We start from the raw sequence: 25,867 nt of genomic DNA on the forward strand, positions 1-25,867 counted from the left end.
CACCATCGCAGGCTACAGAGAAATATTTTACAAAAAGAAGAGTCAATCAGTGCAGAAAACTTCATGTTGCCTTATTTGAAGAAATTGCCACAGTCACCCCAAACTTCAGCAACCATCATTCCGGTCAGTCAGCAGCCATCCATTAAGGCAGAAAGATATGACTTGCTGAGGGCTCAGATGATTGTTAGCATAATTTTTTTTTAGCAATAAAGTGTTTTAAAATTAAGGTATGTACATATTTTTTAGACATAATGCTATTGCATATTTAATAGACTACAGTGTAGTATAAACATAACTTTCTTTTCTTTTTTTTTTTTTTGAGACGGAGTCTTGCTCTGTCGCCCAGGTTGGAGTACAGTGGTCAAATCTCTGCTCACTGCAAGTGCTGCCTCCCGTGTTCACGCCATTCTACTGCCTCAGCCTCCCGAGTAGCTGGGACTACAGGCGCCCGCCACCTTGCCCGGCTAGTTTTTTGTATTTTTTAGTAGAGACGGGGTTTCACCGTGTTAGCCAGGATGGTCTCGATCTCCTGACCTCATGATCCACCCGTCTCGGCCTCCCAAAATGCTGGGATTACAGGCTTGAGCCACCATGCCCGGCTAAACATAACTTTCATATGCACTGGGAAACCAAAAATTTGTGTGACTCACTTTATTGCAATATTTGTTTTAATGCAGTGATCTGGAACCGAACCTGCAATGTTCTCTGAGGTATGTCTGTACACTGAAATAGTTTAAACATTCTTGTTTATTTTTCTTTTTTTCTTTTTTTTTTTTTTTTTTTTTTTTTTTTTTTTTTTTTTTTTTGAGGCGGAGTCTCGCTCTGTCGCCCAGACTGGAGTGCAGTGGCCAGATCTCAGCTCACTGCAAGCTCCGCCTCCCGGGTTTACGCCATTCTCCTGCCTCAGCCTCCCGAGTAGCTGGGACTACAGGCGCCTGCCACCTCGCCCGGCTAGTTTTTTGTATTTTTAGTAGAGACGGGGTTTCACCGTGTTAGCCAGGATGGTCTCGATCTCCTGACCTCGTGATCCGCCCGTCTCGGCCTCCCAAAGTGCTGGGATTACAGGCTTGAGCCACCGCGCCCGGCCTTTTTCTTCTTTTTTTTGAGACAGAGTTTTGCTCTTGTTGAACAGGCTGGAGTGCAATGGCACAATCTTGGCTCACCGCAACCTCCACCTCCTGGGTTTAAGCGATTCTCCTGCCTCAGCCTCCTAAGTAGCTGGGATTACAGGCATGCGCCACCACGCCTGGCTAATTTTGTGTTTTTAGTAGAGACAGAGTTTCTCCATGTTGGTCAGGCTGGTCTCGAACTCCCAACCTCAGGTGATCCTCCTGCCTCAGCCTCCCAAAGTGCTGGGATTACAGGTGTGAGCCACTGCGCCCGACCCTTGTTTATTTTGTTATTGTCTGTTTCCTCCCAATAAAAACACGTTCACCAGCCAGTCTTTTGTTCACTCCTATATCTTCAGTACCTTAGAACAGTGCTTGCCACAGAGTGGGCCCTCAGTAACTATTTTTTTATGGTTTTTTTTTTTTTTGAGGCGGAGTCTCGCTCTGTCGCCGGGACTGGAGTGCAGTGGCCAGATCTCAGCTCACTGCAAGCTCCGCCTCCCGGGTTCACGCCATTCTCCTGCCTCAGCCTCCCGAGTAGCTGGGACTACAGGCGCCTGCCACCTCGCCCGGCTAGTTTTTTTGTATTTTTAGTAGAGACGGGGTTTCACCGTGTTAGCCAGGATGGTCTCGATCTCCTGACCTCGTGATCCGCCCGTCTCGGCCTCCCAAAGTGCTGGGATTACAGGCTTGAGCCACCGCGCCCGGCCTTTTTCTTCTTTTTTTTGAGACAGAGTTTTGCTCTTGTTGAACAGGCTGGAGTGCAATGGCACAATCTTGGCTCACCGCAACCTCCACCTCCTGGGTTTAAGCGATTCTCCTGCCTCAGCCTCCTAAGTAGCTGGGATTACAGGCATGCGCCACCACGCCTGGCTAATTTTGTGTTTTTAGTAGAGACAGAGTTTCTCCATGTTGGTCAGGCTGGTCTCGAACTCCCAACCTCAGGTGATCCTCCTGCCTCAGCCTCCCAAAGTGCTGGGATTACAGGTGTGAGCCACTGCGCCCGACCCTTGTTTATTTTGTTATTGTCTGTTTCCTCCCAATAAAAACACGTTCACCAGCCAGTCTTTTGTTCACTCCTATATCTTCAGTACCTTAGAACAGTGCTTGCCACAGAGTGGGCCCTCAGTAACTATTTTTTTATGGTTTTTTTTTTTTTTTTTTTTTTTTTTTGAGGCGGAGTCTCGCTCTGTCGCCGGGACTGGAGTGCAGTGGCCAGATCTCAGCTCACTGCAAGCTCCGCCTCCCGGTTCACGCCATTCTCCTGCCTCAGCCTCCCGAGTAGCTGAGACTACAGGCGCCCGCCACCTCGCCCGGCTAGTTTTTTTTTTTGTATTTTTAGTAGAGACGGGGTTTCACCGTGTTAGCCAGGATGGCATGTTTTTTTTTTGAGACAGAGTTTCGCTCTATTACCCAGCCTGGAGTGCAATGGCGTGATCTCCGCTCACTGCAACCTCCACCTCCCGGGTTCAAGCGATACTCCTGCCCCAGCCTCCCTAGTAGCTGAGATTATAGGCACCCACCACCACACCCAGCTAATTTTCTTGCATTTTTAGTAGAGACGGGGTTTCGCTATGTTTTCCAGGCTGGTCTTGAACTCCTGACCTCAGGTGATCCGCCCACCTTGGTCTCCCAAAGTGCTGGGATTACAGGCATGAGCCACCACACCCGGCCAGTAACTATTTATTAAACAAATCAAGTAATGGAGTATTATTATTATTTGTTTTTTTGAGATGAAGTCTCGCTCTTGTCCCCCAGGCTGCAGTGCAATGGCGCAATCTTTGCTCACTGCAACTTCCGCCTCCCGGGTTCAAGCGATTCTCCTGCCTCAGCCTCCTGAATAGCTGGGATTCCAGGCGCCTGCCACCAAGCCCGGCTAATTTTTGTATTTTTGGTAGAGACAGGGTTTCACCATGTTGACCAGGCTGGTCTCGAACTCCTGATCTCAGGTGATCCACCTGCCCTGGCCTCCCAAAGTGCTAGGATTATAGACGTGAGCCACCGCGCCCAGCCGAAGTAATAGATTATTATGCCATATGTAATCTAAATCAGATAAAGGGGAAGTGACATGAGGAGGATGTGAGAGACAATGAGAAGGTGGTAAGGTCAGTGGATCAGAGGTTCTGGGTAGGGCTGGAGTGAGTCCGAATGACAGAAAGGGATTGGAGACTATGATGCTTGGGTTGACCTAATGGAGGGTCTCTTTGTTCTACTTTATTAGCTACTTCATCTCAGCCTTCATTGCTAGTTTCTCAACATTTAAAAATATTTAAAAAGTTTAAATTTAGAGATGGGGTCTCAAACTCAAGGGTTCAAGTGGCCCTCCTGCCTCAGCCTCCTGAGGGTCTGGGACTACAGGTGCACCCTTGTAGTGTACGCTACTGCACTTGGCTCCCCTCAACATCTTGATCTCTAAAACTGGAGTGAAGTAATAAAAAAAAAAAGTCTGGGGCAGTGTTTTTCAAATTGAGATACACAGCCCATTAGTGGACCATAAAATTAAGTTAGTGGGTTGCAACCAGCATCTATAAAAATGAAATAGCATAGAACAGAATAGAAAATAGCAGGGCACCCTGAAGGCAGCAAGGATGTGTATCACATCACCAAACTTCCATTTCACTTTTATATATGTAGATATGGGGGTTTTTGTTTTTGTTTGTTTGTTTCTTTTGAAATGGAATCTTTTTTTTTTTTGAGGCGGAGTCTCGCTCTGTCGCCCAGACTGGAGTGCAGTGGCCAGATCTCAGCTCACTGCAAGCTCCGCCTCCCGGGTTGACGCCATTCTCCTGCCTCAGCCTCCCGAGTAGCTGGGACTACAGGCGCCCGCCACCTTGCCCGGCTAGTTTTTGTATTTTTAGTAGAGACGGGGTTTCACCGTGTTAGCCAGGATGGTCTCGATCTCCTGACCTCGTGATCCGCCTGTCTCGGCCTCCCAAAGTGCTGGGATTACAGGCTTGAGCCACTGCGCCCGGCCTGAAATGGAATCTTGATCTGTCATTCAGGCTGGAGTGCAGTGGCGCGATCTCAGCTCACTGCAACCTCCGTCTCCCAGGTTCAAGCAATTCTCCTGCCTCAGCCTCCCGAGTAGCTGCGACTACAGGCACCCGCCACCACACCCGGCTAATTTTTTGTATTTTTAGTAGAGACGGGGTTTCACTGTGTTAGCCAGGATGGTCTCGATCTCCTGACCTCATGATCTGCCCGCCTCGGCCTCCCAAAGTGCTGGGATTACAGGCTTGAGCCACTGCGCCCGGCCTGAAATGGAATCTTGATCTGTCATTCAGGCTGGAGTGCAGTGGCGCGATCTCAGCTCACTGCAACCTCCGTCTCCCAGGTTCAAGCAATTCTCCTGCCTCAGCCTCCCGAGTAGCTGCGACTACAGGCACCCGCCACCACACCCGGCTAATTTTTTGTATTTTTAGTAGAGACGGGGTTTCACTGTGTTAGCCAGGATGGTCTCGATCTCCTGACCTCATGATCTGCCCGCCTCGGCCTCCCAAAGTCCTGGGATTACAGGCATGAGCCACTGTGCCCAGCCAGATGTGGGTATTTCTATATGGTGCCTGTGTGTACTGAGTCACACATATGGTTGGGTCATGGACAATCTAGTTTGAAAGCCCCTGGCCACCAGAGAGAGTTAAGAGGTCAAAAAACCAAGAGGCCAGGTTATTGGAAAGATTTTATCGTAAATTCTGAAATGACCAAGACTTTCTAGGCGTAGTGCTCAAATACAGAAATTTTACTGGGGTTGAAAATCTTCAGTAAATGTCCCAGTGAGTCTGTAGATGGTTGCAATGGCCGGCACTTACTCCCTTTTCCAAGATCTCTAATTCTAACCCTTTCCTGCCTGTTCCTGGACTTCAGCCTGCTGCCAGCTCTTTCCTCACTAGCACACCCCAAACTGCCTTAGTAGCCTGAGCAACCCGCCTCCAACGCTCTGGGTCTAGCCCCAGTGCCGAGTTTCCTCATTCATACCTCCTGCTGTCTCCAAGGGAACCTCGTGATCACAGCAGCATAATGACAAGGTCGGCCATCATTTACCGGGTCCCTCCATATCCTCTGTTTGGTAGGAATTGCCCCTTATTTTATTTTATTTTATTTATTTATTTATTTTGAGATAGAGTTTCGCTCTTGTCACCCAAGCTAGAGTGCAGTAGCACAATCTTGGCTCACTGCAACCTCCACCTCCCAGGTTCAAGTGATTCTCCTGCCTCAGCCTCCCGAGTAGCTGGGATTACAGGTGCCCACCACCGTGCCTGGCTAATTTTGTATTTTTAGTAAAATCGAGGTTTCACAATGGGATCAGGCTGGTCTCAAACTCCTGACCGCAAGTGATCCACCCACCTTGGCCTCCCAGTGCTGGGATTACAGGCATAAGCCACTGCCCTGCATTTTATAGAGAGCCAGGATTTTAGAGGTTAAGTGACTTGTCCAAGGTCACTCAGTAAGTGGCAGAGCCAGGGTTTGAGCTCAAGTCTGTCTCCCTCCCTATAAGGCCTTTGCAATGCATGCCACAGCCTCCCTCACCAGCTATCTGAGTCACTCTTGACCATTCTCACAGCATGAAATTCAGATTTCATGCTTCAATAACAGCTACGAATCACTCCATTTCATGAATAGTGGGGTCTCTCACAGAGTTGAAAACGTTAAAATTCTTTTTTTTCCCCCCAAGACGGAGTCTTGCTCTGTCACCCAGGCTGGAATGTAGTGGCACGATCTCGGCTCACTGCAACCTCCACCTCCTGGGTTCAAGCCATTCTCCTGCCTCAGCCTCTCGAATTAGCGGGGATTATGCCCGGCTAATTTTTGTATTTTCTTAGTAGAGACAGAGTTTCACCATGTTGGCCAGGCTGGTCACGATCTGCCTGCCTCGGCCTCCCAAAGTGTTGGGATTACAGGCATGAGCCACTGTGCCCAGCCTGAAAACATTAAAACTCTTGAATGGCTACTGTCCACACTGCATGTCAACCCTGCCCCAGAGCTGTGTTGGGGACATAGAGAGAAAGTGAAGACCTGAAGACCCAGCTCCTGGCCTCAGGAGATTACAACCAGAGGACTGGAGACCTTAGAGATTAGATAGGTTATCTGCATTTCACAAATGCCAACACTGAGTCCTGCGTCACAATGCAGGAAAGAACAGACGTCTTGGAGCACGAAGTAAGAATCAGCTTGTTGCAATTATTTATTGACCCCTGGGTTTTAGTGCCTGGTAAAATGTCGCTCACTTTCCAACCCTCCCCCTATAAAATCTTCAAAATACAAATCTGGAGGCCTAGCAGCCTATACCTTTCACAGGTTAAGATGATAAAAGGACAATGTGGGAGACAATGAGTCTGGTTCACAGTGTTAGCGCCACTAAGTTGCTATGTCCCACTTGACTCCGGGTGTCTGGAGGCCATGTGCTCCAGGTGAGGCAGGACCCTCCCAACCCTGGGCGTGGGGGAATGAGTGCTGCTTCGCCTGACCTGCTGTGGTCATTCCTTCCACCCTACTTGTCTTGGTTTAAGAATGGACATGTGATCATATCTGGCCAATGGGATGTAAGGAGATGTCTTCTGCGGGAATTCTGGGGATGTTTTTCATATTCTTTTCTTTTTTTTGAGAGAGAGAGTCTCACTCTGCCGCCCGGGCTGGAGTGCAGTGGCGTGATCTTAGCTCACTGCAACCTCTGCCTCCCAGGTTCAAGCCATTCTCCTGCCTTAGCCTCCCAAGTAGCTGGGATTATAGGCACGTGCCACCATGCCTGGCTAATTTTTGTATTTTTAGTAGAGATGGGGTTTCACCATGTTGGCCAGGCTGGTCTTGAACACCTGACCTCAGGTGATCTGCCTCAGCCTCCCAGAGTGCTGGAATTACAGGTGTGAACCACTGCACCTGGCTCATGTTCTTAAAAAAGAGACACACTGAAGGAACATTTTCTCTTCCAGCCTTAGACATAGATACCGTGATGACATGAAGCCTTGAGTTGTGGTAGCCACCTTGTGTCTTTGAAGGGATAAACACCAGGGCAAAAGCCAATGTGCCAAGGATGGCCAACCATGGAACTCCCCCTCCTCTGACCTTCCTGTATGTGACAGAAGTTCCTTATTGCTTAAAAATGTTTGGGCTGGGTGCAGTGGCTTGTGCCAGTAATCCCAGCACTTTGGAAGGCCAAGGTGGGTGGATCACTTGAGCCCAAGAGTTTGAGATGAGCCTGGGCAACACGGTGAAACTCCACCTCTATAAAAAAATACCCACACACAAGAAAACTACCCGGACGTGGTGGCACATGCCTGTAGTCCCAACTACTCAGGAGGGTGAAGTGGGAGGATCACTTGAGCCTGGGAGGAGGAGTCTGCAGTGAGCTGTGATTTCGCCACTGCACTCCAGCCTGGGTGACAGAGCCAGACCCTGTCTTAAAAAAAAAAAAAAAAAAAAAAAAGTCTGACTTTGGGCTTCTGATGCTTGTCACCCAAAGCATCCTCATGTAACATGCAGCATCAGATGGCCATAGAATGCCAAGCAAAGTAGCAATGGGTTGCAATGAGGGGTGCAATGCCGGCTGCTGGAGCAGACAAGCCCAGGAGTCCTAGTGTTTAATACAGGATATCCTGGCTGGACGCGGTGGCTCATGCCTGTAGTCACAGCACTTTGGGAGGTGGAGGCAGGCAGATCACGAGGTCGGGAGATTGAGACCATTCTGGCTAACACGGTGAAACCCCATCTCTATTAAAAATACAAAAAATCAGCTGGGCGTGGTGGCGGCGCCTGTAGTACCAGCTACTCAGGAGGCTGAGGCAGGAGAATTGCTTGAATACGGGAGGCGGAGGTTGCAGTGAGCAGAGATCGCACCACTGCACTCCAGCCTAGGTGACAGGGCGAGACTCCATCTCAAAAAAACAAACAAAAAAAAGCTGATCCAAAGGAGATCCAGTTGGGGTAACATCTGCATTTGGTGTGAAGGAGTCTATAAAGTTGGGTAGAAAGAGACCCAAATATAGGGGCTTTGGGTGTCTGAGTCAATCTACCCTTGTCACGTGTTCCCCGGAGTTAACTTGGAACCGTTGTGCAAGACAGGCTCTATCTGGGTCACCACCTGTAGGGCATTAAGGATGAGGATAAATACCATGATGTTCAATGGCATGGGTACAAGAGGACCTTGTGTTTATTTCTGAGGAGGTGGAGTAAGAGGAGGGAAAATTTACAGGTCCAGCAAGGGTCAGCAAGACAGGTGGCATGTTCCAGAGAAGGGACCCTGGCATTTATTTGCAGGGCGAATATGAAAGTAGCCTTATTAAGGGAAGGGCCCACAGACTGCTTGGGGCCAGGCAGTCTGGATTTGAGTGCTAACTGGTGACAGCTGCCAGAACAAGCCCAGGCGCTGGAGACTCCAGGACCAAGGAATGCTGCAATTCCCTGTGGGAAGCTGAGTTTGGGGTGGCTCCTCCCACTCGGAGAAGGGGAATCCCGCATCCCAGTGAGCTCTTCGGATCCCAGTGAGCTCTTCGTGCATGCAACCCAGAGTGAGCTCCCAGAATCACTTTCGGACAACCCTGCTCCCGGCACACTGGAACCTGAGGATTTTGTAATCTTTTGGTGAGGTGGAGTTCAACACTCTTACGTTTCAGTCAGTAGGATTCCATAGGAAAAATGCATAGGAAAAACACACATGTATTGTGTGTTTCCTATGTGCCAAGCACGCTGTATTTGCACCCAGTAGGTGGAACAAGCAGGGTTAGTGGGTTGCAATCTTGAAGCACCTTTCTTTTTTCTCACGTTATTCCTAAATTGTGGTCAATGGGGGTAGTTGTTCCCTGGCTCAAGATAGATGTGTGACCAGTCCCAGACTTTCCTGATCCCTTTTAGGGTGAAGTCCCACAGTGACTTCAAACTGCAAAACACAGTCTTTTTTTTTTTTTTTTTGAGACGGAGTCTTGCTCTGCCACCCAGGCTGGAGTGCAGTGGCCGGATCTCAGCTCACTGCAAGCTCTGCCTCCCGGGTTTATGCCATTCTCCTGCCTCAGCCTCCCGAGTAGCTGGGACTACAGGCGTCCGCCACCTCGCCTGGCTAGTTTTTTTTTTTTTGGTATTTTTTAATTTCTTCAAGGTTCTAAAACTAGTGGGTATGGCACCTGGAGTAAGATTTATGGTGGGACATTGCTCATCTTAGTCTCTCTAAGGGTCTGCGATGAGTGGGCATAGTGCCTTGAGCAAGATTCACGGTGCAAGGTCAGCATGATATAAAATGGTGGTGGCCACTGAATTTGGGTCTAGGTTTTTCTAGGTCTGGCTGGGGCAGGGTGCGTGGCAGAAGAGTTAGTAGTTCCCTTGAGTCTCCTTCAACATCAGGGCATTGTGATGGAGAAGTATCCATGCCAATGAGGGCTCCTGGAGAAGCTAGAGATAAGGTGTTGCTGATTCCAGCACTGATGGGGACTTGAACTCCTATGTGCTTTCCATCTCCAAGAGCTTAGAGAAATGTGGGTCTCCAAGCAAATACTCAGGAAACCAGCTCTCTTGTTTCCAAGAGATTCAGGGGATTCCTAACTTTAATTTGCTGAATACCATCTTTGCATTTCATCTTCATTCTCCTGCTCATTTGCTTCATCACTGATAACTCTTTTAAGAAAAGATTAAGAAAAGTGGATCAGGGTCAGGTGCAGTGGCTTATGTCTGTAATCCCAGCACTTTGGGCTGAGGTGGGTGGATCACTTGAGGTCAGGAGTTCCAGACCAGCCTGGCCAACACGGCAAAACCCTGTCTCTACCAAAAATACAAAAAATTAGCTGGCTGTGGTGGCGCACACCTGTAATCTCAGCTATGCAGGAGACTGAGGCAGGAGAATTGCTTGAACCCGGGAGGCAGAGGTTGTGGTGAGCCAAGATTGTGCCACTGTGTTCCAGGGTGACAGAACAAGACTCCGTCTCAAAAAAAAAAAAAAAAAAAGTTGGGATTACAGGTGTGAGCCACTGTGCCCAACTCTAATGCTTCTTAACCTTAATTGACTTTCTTTTATGTGCTCCACATTTTTGGTCAGAAGCTTCAGAAATGTCATCAGTTTTAGTGCAGTCTTAAACAAAGCTGTGACTTTATCATAAACCTTAATCAGAGTTGTATCATCTCGGCCGGGTGCGGTGGCTCACGCCTGTAATCCCTGCACTTTGGAAGGCCGAGGCGGGCGGATCACGAGGTCAGGAGATGGAGACCATCCTGGCTAACACGGTGAAACCCTGTCTCTACTAAAAATACAAAAAAATTAGACGGGCGTAGTGGCACATGCCTGTAATCCCAACTACTCGGGAGGCTGAGGCAGGAGAATCCCTTGAACCCGGGAGGCGGAGGTTGCAGTGAGCCAAGATTGTACCATTGCACTGCAGCCTAAAGGACAAAGCAAGACTCCCTCTCAAAAAAAAAAAAAAAAAAAAAAAAGGCCGGGTGCAGTGGCTCACGCCTGTAATCCCAGCACTATGGGAGGCTGAGGCAGGAGAATCGTTTGAACCCAGGAGGTGGAGGTTGCAGTGAGCTGAGATCATGCCACTGCACTCCAGCCTGGGTGACAGAGCAAGACTCCGTCTCGGCGGGCGGCAGGTGGGGGGAGCTGATCCTGCCTGCATTTCCACAGTGGAAGCAGATGGTTTGGGGAAATCTAATTTAAAAGGAAAGAAATCAAATTAGCTCTCCAGGGGTCTGATGGCCAAGGCTTGAGTGAAGACAATTACATTAGATGCTCTGGCCTCACCAAGGCGGCCGAAGACTGAAGGTGAGTAGGGTGGAAGCCGCCCTGGGCCTCCTTATCCCTGGGTGGGTTCAAATCATGGCTGAAGGGAACAGGAGAGAGCTCAGATTGGAGGAATGAAGTCCTTTGACTCTAAGGATGCCTGGCTTGGGACCCGTGAACCTGCAGCTGATTCTGCCACTTGACTTTCTACACGTCTGGCTCACAGACCCTCTTCGTAACCTGTTTCTCAAAGAGCCTCACACACAGTCTTACCTCTTTTGGAGTGTGGTCAATTTAAGGAGAACGATTAAAAAAAACACCTCTCATCATGTGCTGTTTGACAAGAATGTCAGGACTATTTACTCTGAGACACCAAAGCCCCTTAGGGTATAAAAACTACCATGTGGGGGCCGTTGTGGTGGCTCACGTCTGTAATCCCAGCACTTTTGCAGGCCGAGGCGGGTGGATCACAAGGTCAGGAGATCAAGACCATCCTGGCTAACATGGTGAAACCCCGTATCTACTAAAAATACAAAATATTAGCCAGGCATAGTGGCGGGTGCCTGTAGTCCCAGCTACTGGGGAGGGTGAGGCAGGAGAATGGCGTGAACCTGGGAGGCGGAGCTTGTACTGGGCCGAGATCACGCCACTGCACTCCAGCCTGGGCGACAGAGTGAGATATTGTCTCAAAAAAAAAAAAAACAACTACCGTGTGGGCCGACATGGTGGCTCATGCTTATAATCCCAGCACTTTGAGAGGCTGAGGCGGGCAGATCACCTGAGGTCAGGAGTTCAAGACCAGCCTCACCAACATGGAGAAACCCCGTCTCTTCTAAAAATACTGTCAGGCCTCTGAGCCCAAGCCAAGCCATCACATCCCCTGTGACTTGCACGTATACGCCCAGATGGCCTGAAGTAACTGAAGAATCACAAAAGAAGTGCAAATGTCCTGCTGGGCCTTAACCGATAACATTCCACCACAAAAGAAGTGAAAATGGCCGGTCCTTGCCTTAAGCGATGACATTATCTTGTGAAATTCCTTTTCCTGGCTCATCCCGCTCCCCCACTGAGCACCTTGTAACCCCCACTCCTGCCCGCCAGAGAACAACCCCCCTTTGACTGTAATTTTCCTTTACCTACCCAAATCCTATAAAACGGCCCCACCCTTATCTCCCTTCGCTGACTCCTTTTTCGGACTCAGCCCGCCTGCGCCCAGGTGAAATAAACAGCCATGTTGCTCACACAAAGCCTGTTTGGTGGTCTTTTCACACGGATGCGCATGACAAATAGAAAATTAGCGGGAGGTGGTGACGGGTGCCTATAATCCCAGCTACTCCAGAGGCTGAGGCAGGAGAATTGCTTGAACCCAGGAAGCGGAGGTCGCGGTGAGCCGAGATCGTGCCATTGCACTCCAGCCTGGGCAACAAGAGCGAAACTCTGTCTCAAAACACACACACACACACACACACACACACACACACACACACACACTACCTTGTGAGCTAAGTGAGGATAGCCGTCCCAGGCAGTCCTTGGGCCAGTCAGCTTGAATCAGAAAGGTGTCCCAGGGCGTTCTTTGTGCCTACATTTTTGTGCTTGGAAGGTCATGGAGCATCAGGAACATCAATGCTGTGCCCTGGCCACAGGCAATTAGACCAGGGATTGGTAGTGTTCCGGCAAGGGGTGCCAATAAGGCTGCGTCTTACTGGAAGGGAACAAACTACCTGCTTAGATCCTTCCTGCTAAAGGAGCTTGCCTGTGAGATGCAGAGAGAAGCGGAGGTGCTGGGGCAGATGCCAGATGCAGGTCTGCCGTGAGCTACTGTCTCAGGTCTCTGCAGAGTTCAGCTTAGAAAGTGCAGAAACTGGGAGGCCGAGACGGGCGGATCACGAGGTCAGGAGATCGAGACCATTCTGGCTAACACAGTGAAACCCCGTCTCTACTAAAAAAAAAATACAAAAATCTAGCCGGGCGAGGTGGCGGGCGCCTGTAGTCCCAGCTACTCGGGAGGCTGAGGCAGGAGAATGGCGTGAACCCGGGAGGCGGAGCTTGCAGTGAGCTGAGATCCGGCCACTGCACTCCAGCCTGGGCAACAGAGCGAGACTCCGTCTCAAAAAAAAGAAAGAAAGTGCACAAACTCCTAAGTGGTAGCATGGCTGTTGAGATGATGAATATCCTTCCACCAACCTCATTTAAAGGTTTGAATGCTCTCTTTCTTGCATCTTAAAGAGCCCAACCATGGCGAAAAAAAAAAAAGGCAAAAATTTCAGAGATAAAATATTATTTGGAAATATTTTGGGGTTGCCCATAAAAATGTTCACTCTTCCTATTACTTAACTTTTACTAGAGGTCCTTCCCTTACGCCCACCCCATAAATGAATATAGAGGAGGAGAGAGCTGCTTCCCTGGGTATTTGCTTGCAGACCCACATTTTTATAAGCTCCTAGAGATGGAGGGCATCAAGTTCCAATGGATGTAGGACATCTCTGTAGCTTCTCCTGGAGCCCCCTCTATGTCCTGGGGCTCTCCACTCATGGGGAGCCTTTTTTCTGCTGGCCACCCCTGGTTTAAAGGGGATTCCTTTATGTTCAGCCAAAATCTTACCCGAGAGTTCTGCCCATCAGTTCTCATTCTGGCCTCTGGGACAACATACGTTCTGGTTCATCTTATGGCCATTAAGATATTTGAAAACCAAGACGGTTGTGTTGTTGGATGACCCCTCCCCCAGGCTACAACCCCCTGGTGCTTCACTCTCCTCTTGGGTGACAAGGTTTTTAGGCAGGCCCCACCCCCCCCAAAAAAGTTCTGTCCTCTCCAGGTCTCTTTAGATGGTCACCTTTCTTCTTGAGGAATGGCCCCAGAACACAGCACCATATTCCTCTAGGGCCTGACTGTCACATCTGTGGCTCAATCGTCTCCACCTGGACACCTCTCTGGATGCATCCTCGCTTCACAGTTTTGGCTTCTATTAAGTTTGTGGTAAGCTAAATTTCCACATCTTTTTTCAAATGAAATTTTTTCTTCATTCTGCGTTTATGTAATGGGTTCTTCCACTCAAAAGATGTTCCAGGATGTTCCTGTCAAGTTTCCTCCTGTGTTATTAATCCTGGAAGGCAGCCCTGTGTGAAATATGCAATGAAACTGAGAGATAGTCCTGGATTCAAGCCTGTATCCAGCCTATTAACTATATGATATTGGGGCAAATATTTAACTTCTCTCAACCGTATGTTTTCTCCAAATGTAAAATGGAATACAATATCTTTAACTCACTTGTCATTTTCCAAACTTCACTATAGACTGAAAAGAAATCTAAATGCTCATATTTTCTGTCTCCCTTAGAGCTATGAGTAGCCACGTGACAGATTTCTAGTCAGTGATGTACAAATGTGAGTTGACTTCCAGATTGCCAGGGAAAGCTTTTGCATTTTAGATAGAAGAGATCAGGCTGGGCGCGGTGGCTCAAGCCTGTAATCCCAGCACTTTGGGAGGCCGAGACGGGCGGATCACGAGGTCAGGAGATCGAGACCATCCTGACTAACATGGTGAAACCCCGTCTCTACTAAAAAATACAAAAAACTAGCCGGGCGAGGTGGCGGGCGCCTGTAGTCCCAGCTACTCGGGAGGCTGAGGCAGGAGAATGGCGTAAACTCGGGAGGCGGAGCTTGCAGTCAGCTGAGATCCGGCCACTGCACTCCAGCCCGGGCGACAGAGCAAGACTCCGTCTCCAAAAAAAAAAGAAGAGATCATTGTAGCTAGCAGTTGTTTTTCCCCTACCTCTAGCTGTGAATGTAGAAATGGCTGGAGCTACAGCAGCTACCTTATGACAGTGGGGTACAAGCCAAGAGAATTACAGAGATGCCATCTTCCACAGAGTGGAGCTGCTAAATCAACGCTTCTAATTCCCTCCAGACTTAACACATGAGAAAAACCCTGTTATCTAACCAGTCAAATATATGCTTGCCCAGCTAACTTAAAGTGCTGTGGTAAGGACCAAGGGCTGCTAAACATATTGTATGGATTGCTTGATTTTGTGTACTTATTCCTGTTGAGATATATCCTTTGGATGTCATATTCTATTATTCCAGTCTGGGAGATCTCTTTGAATTATACTTCTGTTACTCAAATGACTGGGTATTTCTCAGAGCCTTGTGAAATATACATATAATAATACAGTATTTAGTAAAAGTCTTTTATTTTTTCTTTTTGAGACTGAGTCTATCTGTCACCAGGCTAAAGTGTGGTGGTGTGATCTCGGCTCACTGCAACCTCCACCTCCCTGGTTTGAAGCGATTCTCCTGCCTCAGCCTCCTGAGTAGCTGGGATTACAGACATGTGCCACCACGATCAGCTAATTTTTGTATTTTTAGCAGAGATGGGGTTTCACCATGTTGGCCAGGATGATCTCCATCTCCTGACTTCACGATCCGCCCACCTCAGCCTTCCAAAGTGTTGGGATTACAGGCGTGAGCCTGTTTTTTTCTTCTTCTTTTTTTTTTTTTTGAGATGGAGTCTCACTCTATTGCCCAGGCTGGAGTGCAGTGGTGGTGCGATCTTGGCCCCTTGCAACCTCCACCTCCCGGGTACAAGCGATTCTCCTGCTTCAGCCTCCCAAGTAGCTGGGATTACAGGTGCCCGCCACCATGCCTGGCTAATTTTTTGTACTTTCAGTAGAGATGGGGTTTCACTATGTTGGTCAGGCTGGTCTTGAACTCCTGACCTCAAGTGATCCAGCCTCGCAAAGTGCTGGGATTACAGGCGTGATCCTGCACCTGGCTGTATTTAGTAGTATTCCAAGTTATCATGTAAAACGTTGACCAGGAAGGAACATGGCAGGGCTGCACAGGTAGAGACCTCTCCCCTTTGTATGACTGTGTTCACCCAACCACGGATATGCCTAGTTGTGCTGGAATTCCACCCATACTGCTCCATCTTGTGCCCAAGAAGCTTATGAGATACCCTGGTCTACCTGTCAGTGAAACGATTCCCTGTACACCTGGAGGACTCTAGGAAATGACAGCATTATGGAATGAGTCCCTGGATCCATGTGGAGTCTTGGTCCCACCCTTGGTCACTCAACTCCATCCAGAGGACATAGGTTTGGAAAGTAGGGCCTTGGGAGGAGAGTCCAGGGGGTTTATGGGTATTAAAGCACTTTCAGTCCTTGAGGACACTGGTAAAGTAATAGCCTTTTACTAAATCCAGCTGCTTTGATTCAAATTTGCTGCCCCTGGGCTGCTTTTTACAGTTGAGGCAAGAGGCCAACACCTCCATATAACTGCTTCTCTTATGCTCAAGGAGATTCTTTCTGGACCCAAAGCAGTTGTTGCTTTTGGCAGTGTCTGTTGTCTTTTTGTGACCTAAACTTCCTAAAGGCCTTTGTTCCAAGGTCCTTCAGGAGCTGAGAGCAGCAGGCCGTCCTGGTTTTCCCTTAACTGCAGACCTACACCTGGCCCTGTCCGCCAAGAGTCAGGGGAGGCTCGTTTAGGCCTGATTGAGGGTGTGGACAGCCTGCTCCTTTTGGGATGTCTGCCAGCTTTCAATGATCCCTTGTCTTCTGGCGCTAGGCCCAGTAATAGGTCACAGAGGGTGGCCGAGTCTTTACTCCACACACCCCTCCCTGCTTGCTGCTAGCTGAAGGGACAGAGGTAGACATTTGACTCAAACTGGGTCAAATTTTTCTCTCCTAAAACTTCAAGTGGGGCTAATGGAGGTTGTCTCTGTGTAAGCTGGGGAGCTGGGGGAGCAGCCCTTTCCCGACCCCATGAGGACTGAGTAGCAAAGTTGGTCTCCTTGGAGAACAAAATATAGTAGCACAGCAATGGAGAGCTGTAGGAGTTCCTAGTCCATGTTTCCAGAATCTTCCTAAGGCTCAACCATTTTCATTCTTGGGTTAATTGCTCACTTTTGCCTAAGCTGGCCCATTTGTCCTTACGTTATTAACAACAAACAGAAAGGCAGGAGATGGATAGCTCTGAGGTGTTCCGGGATTTAAGGAGCCGAGGTCTATTCCACACTAACCCACCCTTCAGCAAAGCAGCAGCGTGGAAAGTGCGTGTAGCCTCTGAGACCTGCTTTCTCTAGAAGGAGCTGGTGACTACACGCAGGGCTGATGTTAGAACTCCTCAGGGGTCTCCTCCACTCCTACATAAAATGAATGGTTGGCCAGGCGTGGTGGCTCATGCCTGTAATCCCAGCACTTTGGGAGGCCGAGGTGGGTGGATCATGAGGTCAGGAGTTCGAGACCAGCCTGGCCAACATGGGAAAACCCGTCTCTACTAAAAATAGGAAAGTTAGCTGGGCGTAGTGGTGAGTGCCTGTAGTCCCGGCTACTCGGGAAGCTGAGGCATGAGAATGGCTTGAACCCGGGAGGCGGAGGTTGCAGTGAGCCGAGATCGTGCCACCGCACTCCAGCCTCAGCAACAGAGCGAGACTACATCTCCCAAAAATAATAAAATAAAATAAAACGAATGGTTGACCTGTTATTTCCACAACCGGAACAGTAGTCAGCCCTCAGATTAACAAGGGACCTAGGGCCACAGAGCAGCAAGGACACTCAACAATGCCAACCCAGCTATTTTTTTGTGTGTAGTAAAATATATATAATAATCAATTTACCACTTTGACCCTTTTTTTGTTCCTTTTTTGAGACAGCATCTCGCTCTGTTGCTTCAGCTGGAGTGCAGTGGTGAGATCATGGTTCACTGCAGCCTTGACCTCCCAGGCTCAGGTGATCCTCCCAACTCAGCATCCCAAGTAGCTGGGACCACAGGTGTGCACCACCATGCCCAGCCAGTTGTTTTTTTTTAAGAGATGGAGTCTCACTATTTTGCCCAGGTTGGTCTTGAACTGGGCTCAAACAATCCTCCCACCTAAACCTCCCAAAGTGCTGGGATTACAGGTGTGAGCCGCCGTGCTCAGCCCATATTAACAATTTTTTTTTTTTTTTTTGAGACGGAGTCTTGCTCTGCCACCCAGGCTGGAGTGCAGTGGCCAGATCTCAGCTCACTGCAAGCTCCGCCTCCCGGGTTTATGCCATTCTCCTGCCTCAGCCTCCCGAATAGCTGGGACTACAGGCGCCCGCCTCGTCGCCCGGCTAGTTTTTTGTATTTTTAAGTAGAGACAGGGTTTCACCGTATTAGCCAGGATGGTCTCGGTCTCCTGACCTCGTGATCCGCCCGTCTCAGCCTCCCAAAGTGCTGGGATTACAGGCTTGAGCCACCGCGCCCGGCCCATATTAACAATTTTTAAGCATACAATGTAGTGGCACTAAGTATATTAACAAAGTTTTGCAACAATCACCACCATCTATTTCTAGAAGTCTTCATTATCCCAAACAGAAACTCTGTACTCATTATACCATAACTCCCTATTTTCCCTTCTCCCTAGCCTCTGGTTACTTTTAATCTATTTTCTTTATAAATTTACCAATTCTAGGTACCGCCTATCAAGGGAATTGTAGAATATTTGTTCTTTTGTGTCTAGCTTGTTTCAATGAGCATAGCGTACTCAAGGTTCATCCATGTTGCAGATTTAAGGTGGAATTCTATTCCATCATATGGATATGCCACATATTGTTTGTTCATTTATCTGTTGATGGACATTTGAGTTGGCACCTTTTGGCTATTGTGAATAATGCTGCTATCAACTTTGGTGTTCTGATGTTTGAACGTAGTGGCATTCGGGGACATTTTGATCCTTCTTTCCTGTTTTTCTTTTTATAGTGTTAAGGAGGAACCCAAATGGAATTAAGGAATGGAAAATAAAAATCGGTTTCTTATGCCTCTGCACTTCACCTTTCTCCTGTTCATCCCACTCTGCCATTATTGCCTGCTTGCCTCCGAATTGCCCACGACAGTGCAGTCTGAGCACGGACCACACCTCCCATGCAGCGGTGGCTTTGTGATCTGTCCATCTGGGGTAAGCTGAACCACACTTCCCAGAATTCTCTTCCCGTGTGTTTCCGGTTGAGTAGAGCACAGAGGAGAAACTTGTGGAAGGTTTGGAGGTAGGAAGTGAAGCAGCGGTCATTTCACAGCTCACACGAATTGTGGCTTCTCTGCTGGCTCATCTGAGCAGAGGCAGGAACTGACACAGGACTAGGTGCAGTGGCTCACGCCTGTAATCCCAGCACTTTGAGAGGCCAAGGCGGGTGGATAGCTTGAGACCAGGAGTTTAAGACCAGGCTGGGCAACATGACAAAACCCTTTTCTACAAAAAATACAAACATGAACCGGGTGTGGTGGCTCATGCCTATAGTCCCAGCTACTTGGGAGGCTACAGGGAGCTGAGATTGGGCCATGACATTCCAGCCTGGGCAACAGAGCGAGACCCTGTCGCAAAAAAAAAAAAAAAAAAAAAGAACTGACACAGACGGATGTGTCTGCCTTCAAGGGCTCCCGCTCGGGCTTGTCCTCCCTTATGTCACATCCGTCTGTCCTTCCCAGTTGTCTGCAGGGCCTGCTTAAGCAGCCCCAGTGCCAGTGACTGTGTAAGGTCAAATTCCCACAACAAATCTCTTCAAACAAGTACCTCTTAGTGGTTCTGCTTCTCTGATGAAACCCTGATGGGTACACACTCATTTATTCATTCAACCAACAAATATTAACTGATAAAAAATACTGAGCACTACTATGCACCAGAAACTAGGGGCTAGGCCGTGAATAAAACAAAGTTCCTGCCACCATGGTGTGACGTGTACTGTCACGTCCCCAAGATATACGTGTCACACTGCTGAATGAGTGTCTGGGGACCAGCTGCTGGTGCTGACTCCTCTGTTAACACTGTGTGACTCTGGATCAGAATCCCTTAATCTCTCCACATCTAGATTTCTTCATTAGTAAACAAACTGGGGTGAGCAACTTCCCAAACTACTTCTCATATAAATGCAGGTGGAGTTAATGGCAGTTGAAAGACATTTGCAAACCAAATAGCTCTCAAAATAATTAAAGGAAACTAAAACCAGTCCAGGACATTGTCATAATTTTTTATTATGTATCAAATTGTCTTCAATATAAGTTACAACTTGATTAAAGTCATAGACATTTGTATCTATTTAAAGACAAAAAAATTCTTTATATACAATATCTTGTCTAGAGTCTAGCAAATATAGTACCTTTCATTGCAGGATTTTTGCTTAATATAACAAGCAAAAACAAACAACTGAAAAAATATAAACCAAAGCAAACCAAACCCCCGCTCAACTACAAATGTCAATATTGAATGAAGCATTAAAAGACAAACATAAAATAACTTTAGCTTTTATCTAGAAGTGCAGAATGGATACTAAAATTAGTGGCACAAAAAAAAACAAAAACAAAAACCAAACAACAAACAAAACAAACAAATCCCAACAATCTTCATGGGTAAACTTTCCTGCTCAGGGACGTAAGCTGACTCTAGACCATCTCGCGGTTCCTGCGGATAGCACAGCACAAGATCATACTGAAGATCATGCCAAATATCTGGGAGATAGGAAGAAACATGAGCATCAGGGTGGTTTGATGTGAAGGCAGGCTGAGGGAAAGGCAGGACATGGGTCACCCAGTCCAAGACAAATGACAAGGAGAATGGCATCCAGGAGGCCAAACGAGTCAGAAGGTACCAAAGCAGGAGAGATGCAGGCCAGATAATAAGAAGGATGCGGGACATGAGGAATCTGGGGGGTTGGCAGTCAGGTGCACAAGCAGTTTCCTTGGGAACTTTCAGGGTGGGACAAGGAAGCTCAGAGCCAAATTTAATGCTCAAATTCCAGGTTTTCCTACAGTTCATACAGGTTAGTACTTTTGTGCTTGTCTTTGTGTGTATTTAATATTTTTTTTTTTTTTTTTTGAGACGGAGTCTTGCTCTGTTGCTTAGGCTAGAATGCAGTGGTGCGACCTGCCTGCCTCGGCCTCCCAAAGTGTTAATATTCTATTTTATTATTATTATTATTTTATTTATTTATTTTTTTGAGATGGAGTCTTGCTCTGTCACCCAGGCTGGAGTGCAGTGGCGCAGTCTCCACTCACTGCAAGCTCCGCCTCCCGGGTTCACGCCATTCTCCTGCCTCAGCCTCCTGAGTAGCTGGGACTACAGGCACCCGCCACCGCACCCGGCTAATTTTTGTATTTTTAGTAGAGACGGGGTTTCACCATGTTATCCAGGATAGTCTTGATCTCCTGACCTCGTGATCCGCCTGTCTCAGCCTCCCAAAGTGCTGGGATTACAGGCGTGAGCCACAGCGCCTGGCCTTATTTTTATTTTGAGATGGAGTCTTGCTCTGTCCCCCAGGCGGGAGTGCAGTGGCGCGATCTCAGCTCACTGCAAGCTCGACCTCCCGGGTTCACACCATTCTCCTGCCTCAGCCTCCTGAGTAGCTGGGACTACAGGTGCCTGCCATCACGCCCAGCTAATTTTTTTGTGTTTTTTAGTAGAGACAGAGTTTCACCATATTAGCCAGGATGGTCTCAATCTCCTGACCTTGTGATCTGCCCGCGTTGGCCTCCCAAAGTGCTGGGATTACAGGCGTGAGCCACCGCGCCCAGCCTAATATTCTATTTTAAAAGGTATTGTTATATCTTGGCTGGGTACAGTGGCTCATGCCTGTAATCCCAGCACTTTGGGAGGCCAAGGTGGGCAGATCACCTGAAATCAGGAGGTCAAGACCAGCCTGACCAACATGGTAAAACCCCATCTCTACTAAAAATAATTAGCTGGGCGTGGTGGCACACGCCTGCAGTCCCAGCTACTCGGGAGGCTGAGGCTGGGGCTGGATAATTGCTTGAACCTGGGAGGCGGAGGTTGCAGTGAGTCGAGATCGCACCATTGCATTCCAGCCGAAGCAACAAGAGTGAAACTTCATCTCAAAAAAAGAAAAAAAGAAAAGAAAGAAGGTAGTATTGTATCTTTTGCTGAAAGGTACTTCATGCCTTTCTTAGATGCCAGAGAAAGGAGGCGATTCTCTCTTTGGGGGCAGTCTGGCAAGGGGGCAGAAGCGGGCAGGGGTGGGGGAAGACTCAGGGAGCCAAGGCCATCCCAGCGAGGACCATGTTCTGTCTGGGGCTTTCCCTCACGGGGAGAGAGGACATGACCCCAAGGAACCTGGTTGGCCCTTGTTGGTTTCTAGGGGCTGATTAGCAGGAGACCTCCTTCTGGCTGCCCATTTTCAGAGACTCTTCAGGAAATGGAACAATTCCCATGCCAGTAGCCTCTAGTGAACTACTTTCTTAGGGAGAAGAACAGCAGGTGCGTGAGGAGACATGCTCTGAGGACCAGCTGTGCCAGCACTGCTGCCCTGTGCCCTGAACCTTAATGGCTAAGAGAATCAACTCTGAAGAAACCCAGGGGAAACCTCAGATACTCCACTCAGGAGGTGAGAGGCTTTGATCAGATCGTCGGCCTCTCTGTCTCTCCATTCCCTAGTGGTAAAATGGAAATGCTAAAGGCATGAGGACAAAGTGAGCTGACCAAGACACAGACTGCGGCAGTGTCTGGGCAGAGCATGGGCTGAATCAGTGTGAACTCCTCAGTCCCCGTCCCAGGACGACGTCCCGCCACTCACCATGACCACGGCAATGCCGATGCCCACCGCGCCGATGATGTGGAATTTGTTGTCGAAGACCTCTTTGATGGCATCAGGACAGGACTTGGGGAGACAAACCAAGACCTGGGTCACACACAGTCCTTGCTCCCGGGGCACCTCCTTCCTCCCACGGCACCCGTCTCACTCGGGAGAACTGCTGGGCAGAGGGTGGGCTGGGGACAGGGGTGTTCAGGGATAAGAGAAGTTCTGGCTGGCGGATGGAGAGGGGAACAAAGGGATGGCTATGCTAATGGATGCTAAAAATTTGGGCAGGACATCAGGGAAGGAGGAGGGACAGGCCCTGCTTGGGGGCCTATTTCTGATACAGCTGTAAGGTCACTATTTACTATTCTGGAGCTGGACATGAACTCCGGCTTACAGACAGGAGCCACTGACAAAGTCAGAGTGGGAGTCCAAGACTCAGAAGCACGCCTGCCCTTGACAGCTTCCAGGCTGGCAGCAGTGGGCGGTGCCAGAGCACTTGTCATTCCCCTGGTCTGGCCTTTGTTTTATTGCCCTTTGGTAAACAGAGGCCCAAAGTAGGGGAGAAAGAGATGGGTGCCCTGGCACCCTTTCACAGGTAGACCGGGTCTTTTTGAAGCAGCCCTGGGCTGCTGTCACTTTTATGCTTGCAGGGTTTGCCCACAGTAATGGCGCAGGGGCACCAGGATCCTGCTCTGAGTTTACCTTCACGGTGAAGGTTTCGAGTCCGTCCTTCTTGGGGCAGATGTCTGAGATAAACTGCTCCACGCCCCCAGCCAAACCACAGCAGTTCAACTACAGCGAGAAGGCAGGGATGGGGATGAGAGAAACACATTTTAAAAAGATGATGAGAATGTGTGCACTGGTCTGGTACAGTCAGCAACCCCTGTGTGCAGACACCGTCCGGAGTAAGACAGGAGGGTGCCTTGCCAAGGCAACATACCGCATAGTGGATGGCTTTCAGCGTTTCCCGCTGGGGCTCATCCTTGGTTTTCAGCTTGTTGTAGGTGTCCTTGTAAAACTCCTGAACTTCCTTAATCACCTACGATGGGCAGACAAGAGAGGGGCAGAGGTGGCATTTTCACATCTTTCTCCACGAACAAATGTTACGTGTTCCATCTTGTTCTCTCTCTTTAAGCTCTCGGCCATGTGCTTGGACATCACTGGGCAGATGGCAGCCGCTAGCACTGCCTTCTCTCGGGGCCTTTGGGCACTTCCCATCTCCTCCCACATCCTCCAGAAACCCGCTCTGGCCGTTTCTCCCTGTGTCTTATACTTTGGTCAGTTCTTCAGCTCTGCTTTGCTCCTAAATTGAATCTCTACGATCTAAAGGCTAATAATATTTTAAAAACTACTACTCCTGACTTGACTATTTCCTCAGGCTTCCATCTTCTTTTTCTCTTCACTTAGGTATGAGTTTTGGCAAATTACTAAACCTCTGCCGGAGTTTCCACATTTGTCCCTATAGCTCATAGGTTATTGTGAGAATTTAAATGAGATATTGCACGTTAAGTCCTTTGCCACTATGTCCAGTAGAGAGTAAATCTGGAGGACGTGTCAGCTATCGTATTATAATGTAGGGGATATATACCTGCATCTGGTACATCCCAATTTAATGCATGTCTGTCCCTTTGATGCTCACCCACATCCAGTTAACAGACCAACAGCCAGCATTTTTCCTTCAGCATCTTTCTGACATTTTTCACAATGATCCCTTCCTATTTCTATGGCTGTAGCTGTTATTGCTTGGATACTTTTTTTTTTTTTTGAGACGGAGTCTCGCTCTGTCGCCCAGGCTGGAGTGCAGTGGCCGGATCTCAGCTCACTGCAAGCTCCCCCTCCCGGGTTTACGCCATTCTCCTGCCTCAGCCTCCTGAGTAGCTGGGACTACAGGTGCCCACCACCTCGCCCGGCTAGTTTTTTGTGTTTTTTTTTTTTAGTAGAGACGGGGTTTCACCATGTTAGCCAGGATGGTCTCGATCTCCTGACCTCGTGATCCGCCTGTCTTGGCCTCCCAAAGTGCTGGGATTACAGGCTTGAGCCACCGCGCCCGGCCCTACTTTTTTTTTTTTAAACAGAGTTCCCTTGGCTGGTCTAAAGGTAGTGAGTTATCTCAATGGATTGCTCACGTCAGTTATAGATGGAAGTCCTTGTTCCATTTTTCCCTGCTTCTCACTACCGTACTTGACTAGTCTCAAGAACAAAACAAAACAATAGGGTTCCTTTCCTGCCTCCAGCATCTCTCTTCCTTCCCCCTTCTTGCTGAACATGACAAGGTAGCCCTTCCAAAAACACTACTCTGATATGGCCCATCCTGGTCCAAAACTATGCAGGGCTCCCCATGTAAGCCCAAGCCCAGCCATGCTCAACCCCTTTGACTGGAAGTCCCCTTCCTCCACTAACTTTCCTCCTGAACACATCTCTCATTCAATGTTTCACGGCTCCCTTGTCTATGAAGCCAAAAGAGATTCCCTTCCCCACCCGACCTTTTCAAATCCCATAGAACTTTGGATATAAATCACCTCTATGACCCTTGTCGATTTCATGTCTTTTTTTTTTTTTTTAAATATGGAACGCTTCACGAATTTGCGTGTCATCCTTGCGCAGAGGCCATGCTAACCTTCTCTGTATCGTTCCAATTTTAGTATATGTGCTGCCGAAGCGAGCACACGATTTCATGTCTTTTTCCCATACTAGATGGTCAAGTCTCCGGAAGCGGGGCCCATAGTTCAAACATCTGTGGACCTTGCACAGGCTTGGGGGCAGCACTTGGCTCATGGGGGCAGCACTTGAACGTGTTATTTATAGATCAGAGGAGGAGGCAAGGGTGTCCAGCCCACAGAAAGCCTGTATTTTCTGAGTAATCTTTCTAAAAGTTGGGGGAGAGGGCTGCTGAGGTGTGAGACGGACAGACACACACACACACACACAGGCCCAACGGGTAGTTCCTGAACATCTACTATAAGCCAACACCATGACTGACACAATCTCTCACAGGACAGTAAGCGCACTGACATTCCCTGCCCCGAGGAGGGCACGTTCGCTGGCACACAGGCACGCGATGAGATAAGGGGCCTGGTCAACAGCTGAAAGCGGAACAAAGTGCCCAGCCAGGACCTGCCCCCTGCTTCACTGTCCCCCATCCCCCAACTCCCAAACCCAAGAGATCTCATGGGAAAAACCTACCTCATCCTTGTGGGAATATCCCCAGATGGCCGCAGCTATTTCAATGGCGAATATCACCAAGAGGAAGCCAAAGAACTGGAAGGCAGCGAGGGGACGGGGTGAGAACAGTCCCAGCCAACCAGCCAGGAAAATCGAAGGGTATTTTGGGACAAGGAAGGACAACTCCCTGGGGAACAGGCATCTGGTGGCACAAATGAATAGCCTAGAAGGGGCAGGGAAGAAGTTCACAGAACAGGCAGTTAACCAAGCCCAGGACAGAGGCCACAGTGAGGCAAGGTGCCCGGACATGAGGAAAGAGCTGAGCACAGCCGAGCCCAGAACTAGCATTTACAA

General features: G+C 48.7%; 1 protein-coding gene, 1 long non-coding RNA gene and 1 other non-coding gene across 3 annotated transcripts in view; 1 reads left to right on the forward strand and 2 right to left on the reverse strand.

Moving 5' to 3' along the window:
- Positions 1-18,759, forward strand: part of LOC117090651 — a 76,982-nt gene extending 58,223 nt beyond the window's left edge. Inside the window, exon 4 of the long non-coding RNA XR_004440080.1 lies at positions 18,528-18,759. This is a non-coding gene — a long non-coding RNA (uncharacterized LOC117090651). The remainder of the gene's footprint in view (positions 1-18,527) is intronic.
- A 1,009-nt stretch (positions 18,760-19,768) lies between these two features.
- CD9 (CD9 molecule) overlaps positions 19,769-25,867 on the reverse strand; it is a 40,956-nt gene continuing 34,857 nt past the window's right edge. Inside the window, exons 4-8 of the mRNA XM_033223121.1 lie at positions 25,535-25,609; positions 23,292-23,390; positions 23,054-23,143; positions 22,346-22,429; positions 19,769-20,267 (exon numbers count right to left, since the gene is read on the reverse strand). Of these exons, the coding sequence (XP_033079012.1) occupies positions 20,202-20,267; positions 22,346-22,429; positions 23,054-23,143; positions 23,292-23,390; positions 25,535-25,609 (414 nt within the window). The 3' untranslated portion in view covers positions 19,769-20,201. The remainder of the gene's footprint in view (positions 20,268-22,345; positions 22,430-23,053; positions 23,144-23,291; positions 23,391-25,534; positions 25,610-25,867) is intronic.
- On the reverse strand, positions 24,911-25,017 carry LOC117091305. The gene has a single exon (XR_004440396.1). It is a non-coding gene; the product is annotated as a U6 spliceosomal RNA (small nuclear RNA).

The sequence above is a fragment of the Trachypithecus francoisi genome, unplaced genomic scaffold (assembly GCF_009764315.1).
Source record: "Trachypithecus francoisi isolate TF-2019V2 unplaced genomic scaffold, Tfra_2.0 Lachesis_group11, whole genome shotgun sequence".
Taxonomy (NCBI): Eukaryota; Metazoa; Chordata; class Mammalia; order Primates; family Cercopithecidae; genus Trachypithecus; species Trachypithecus francoisi.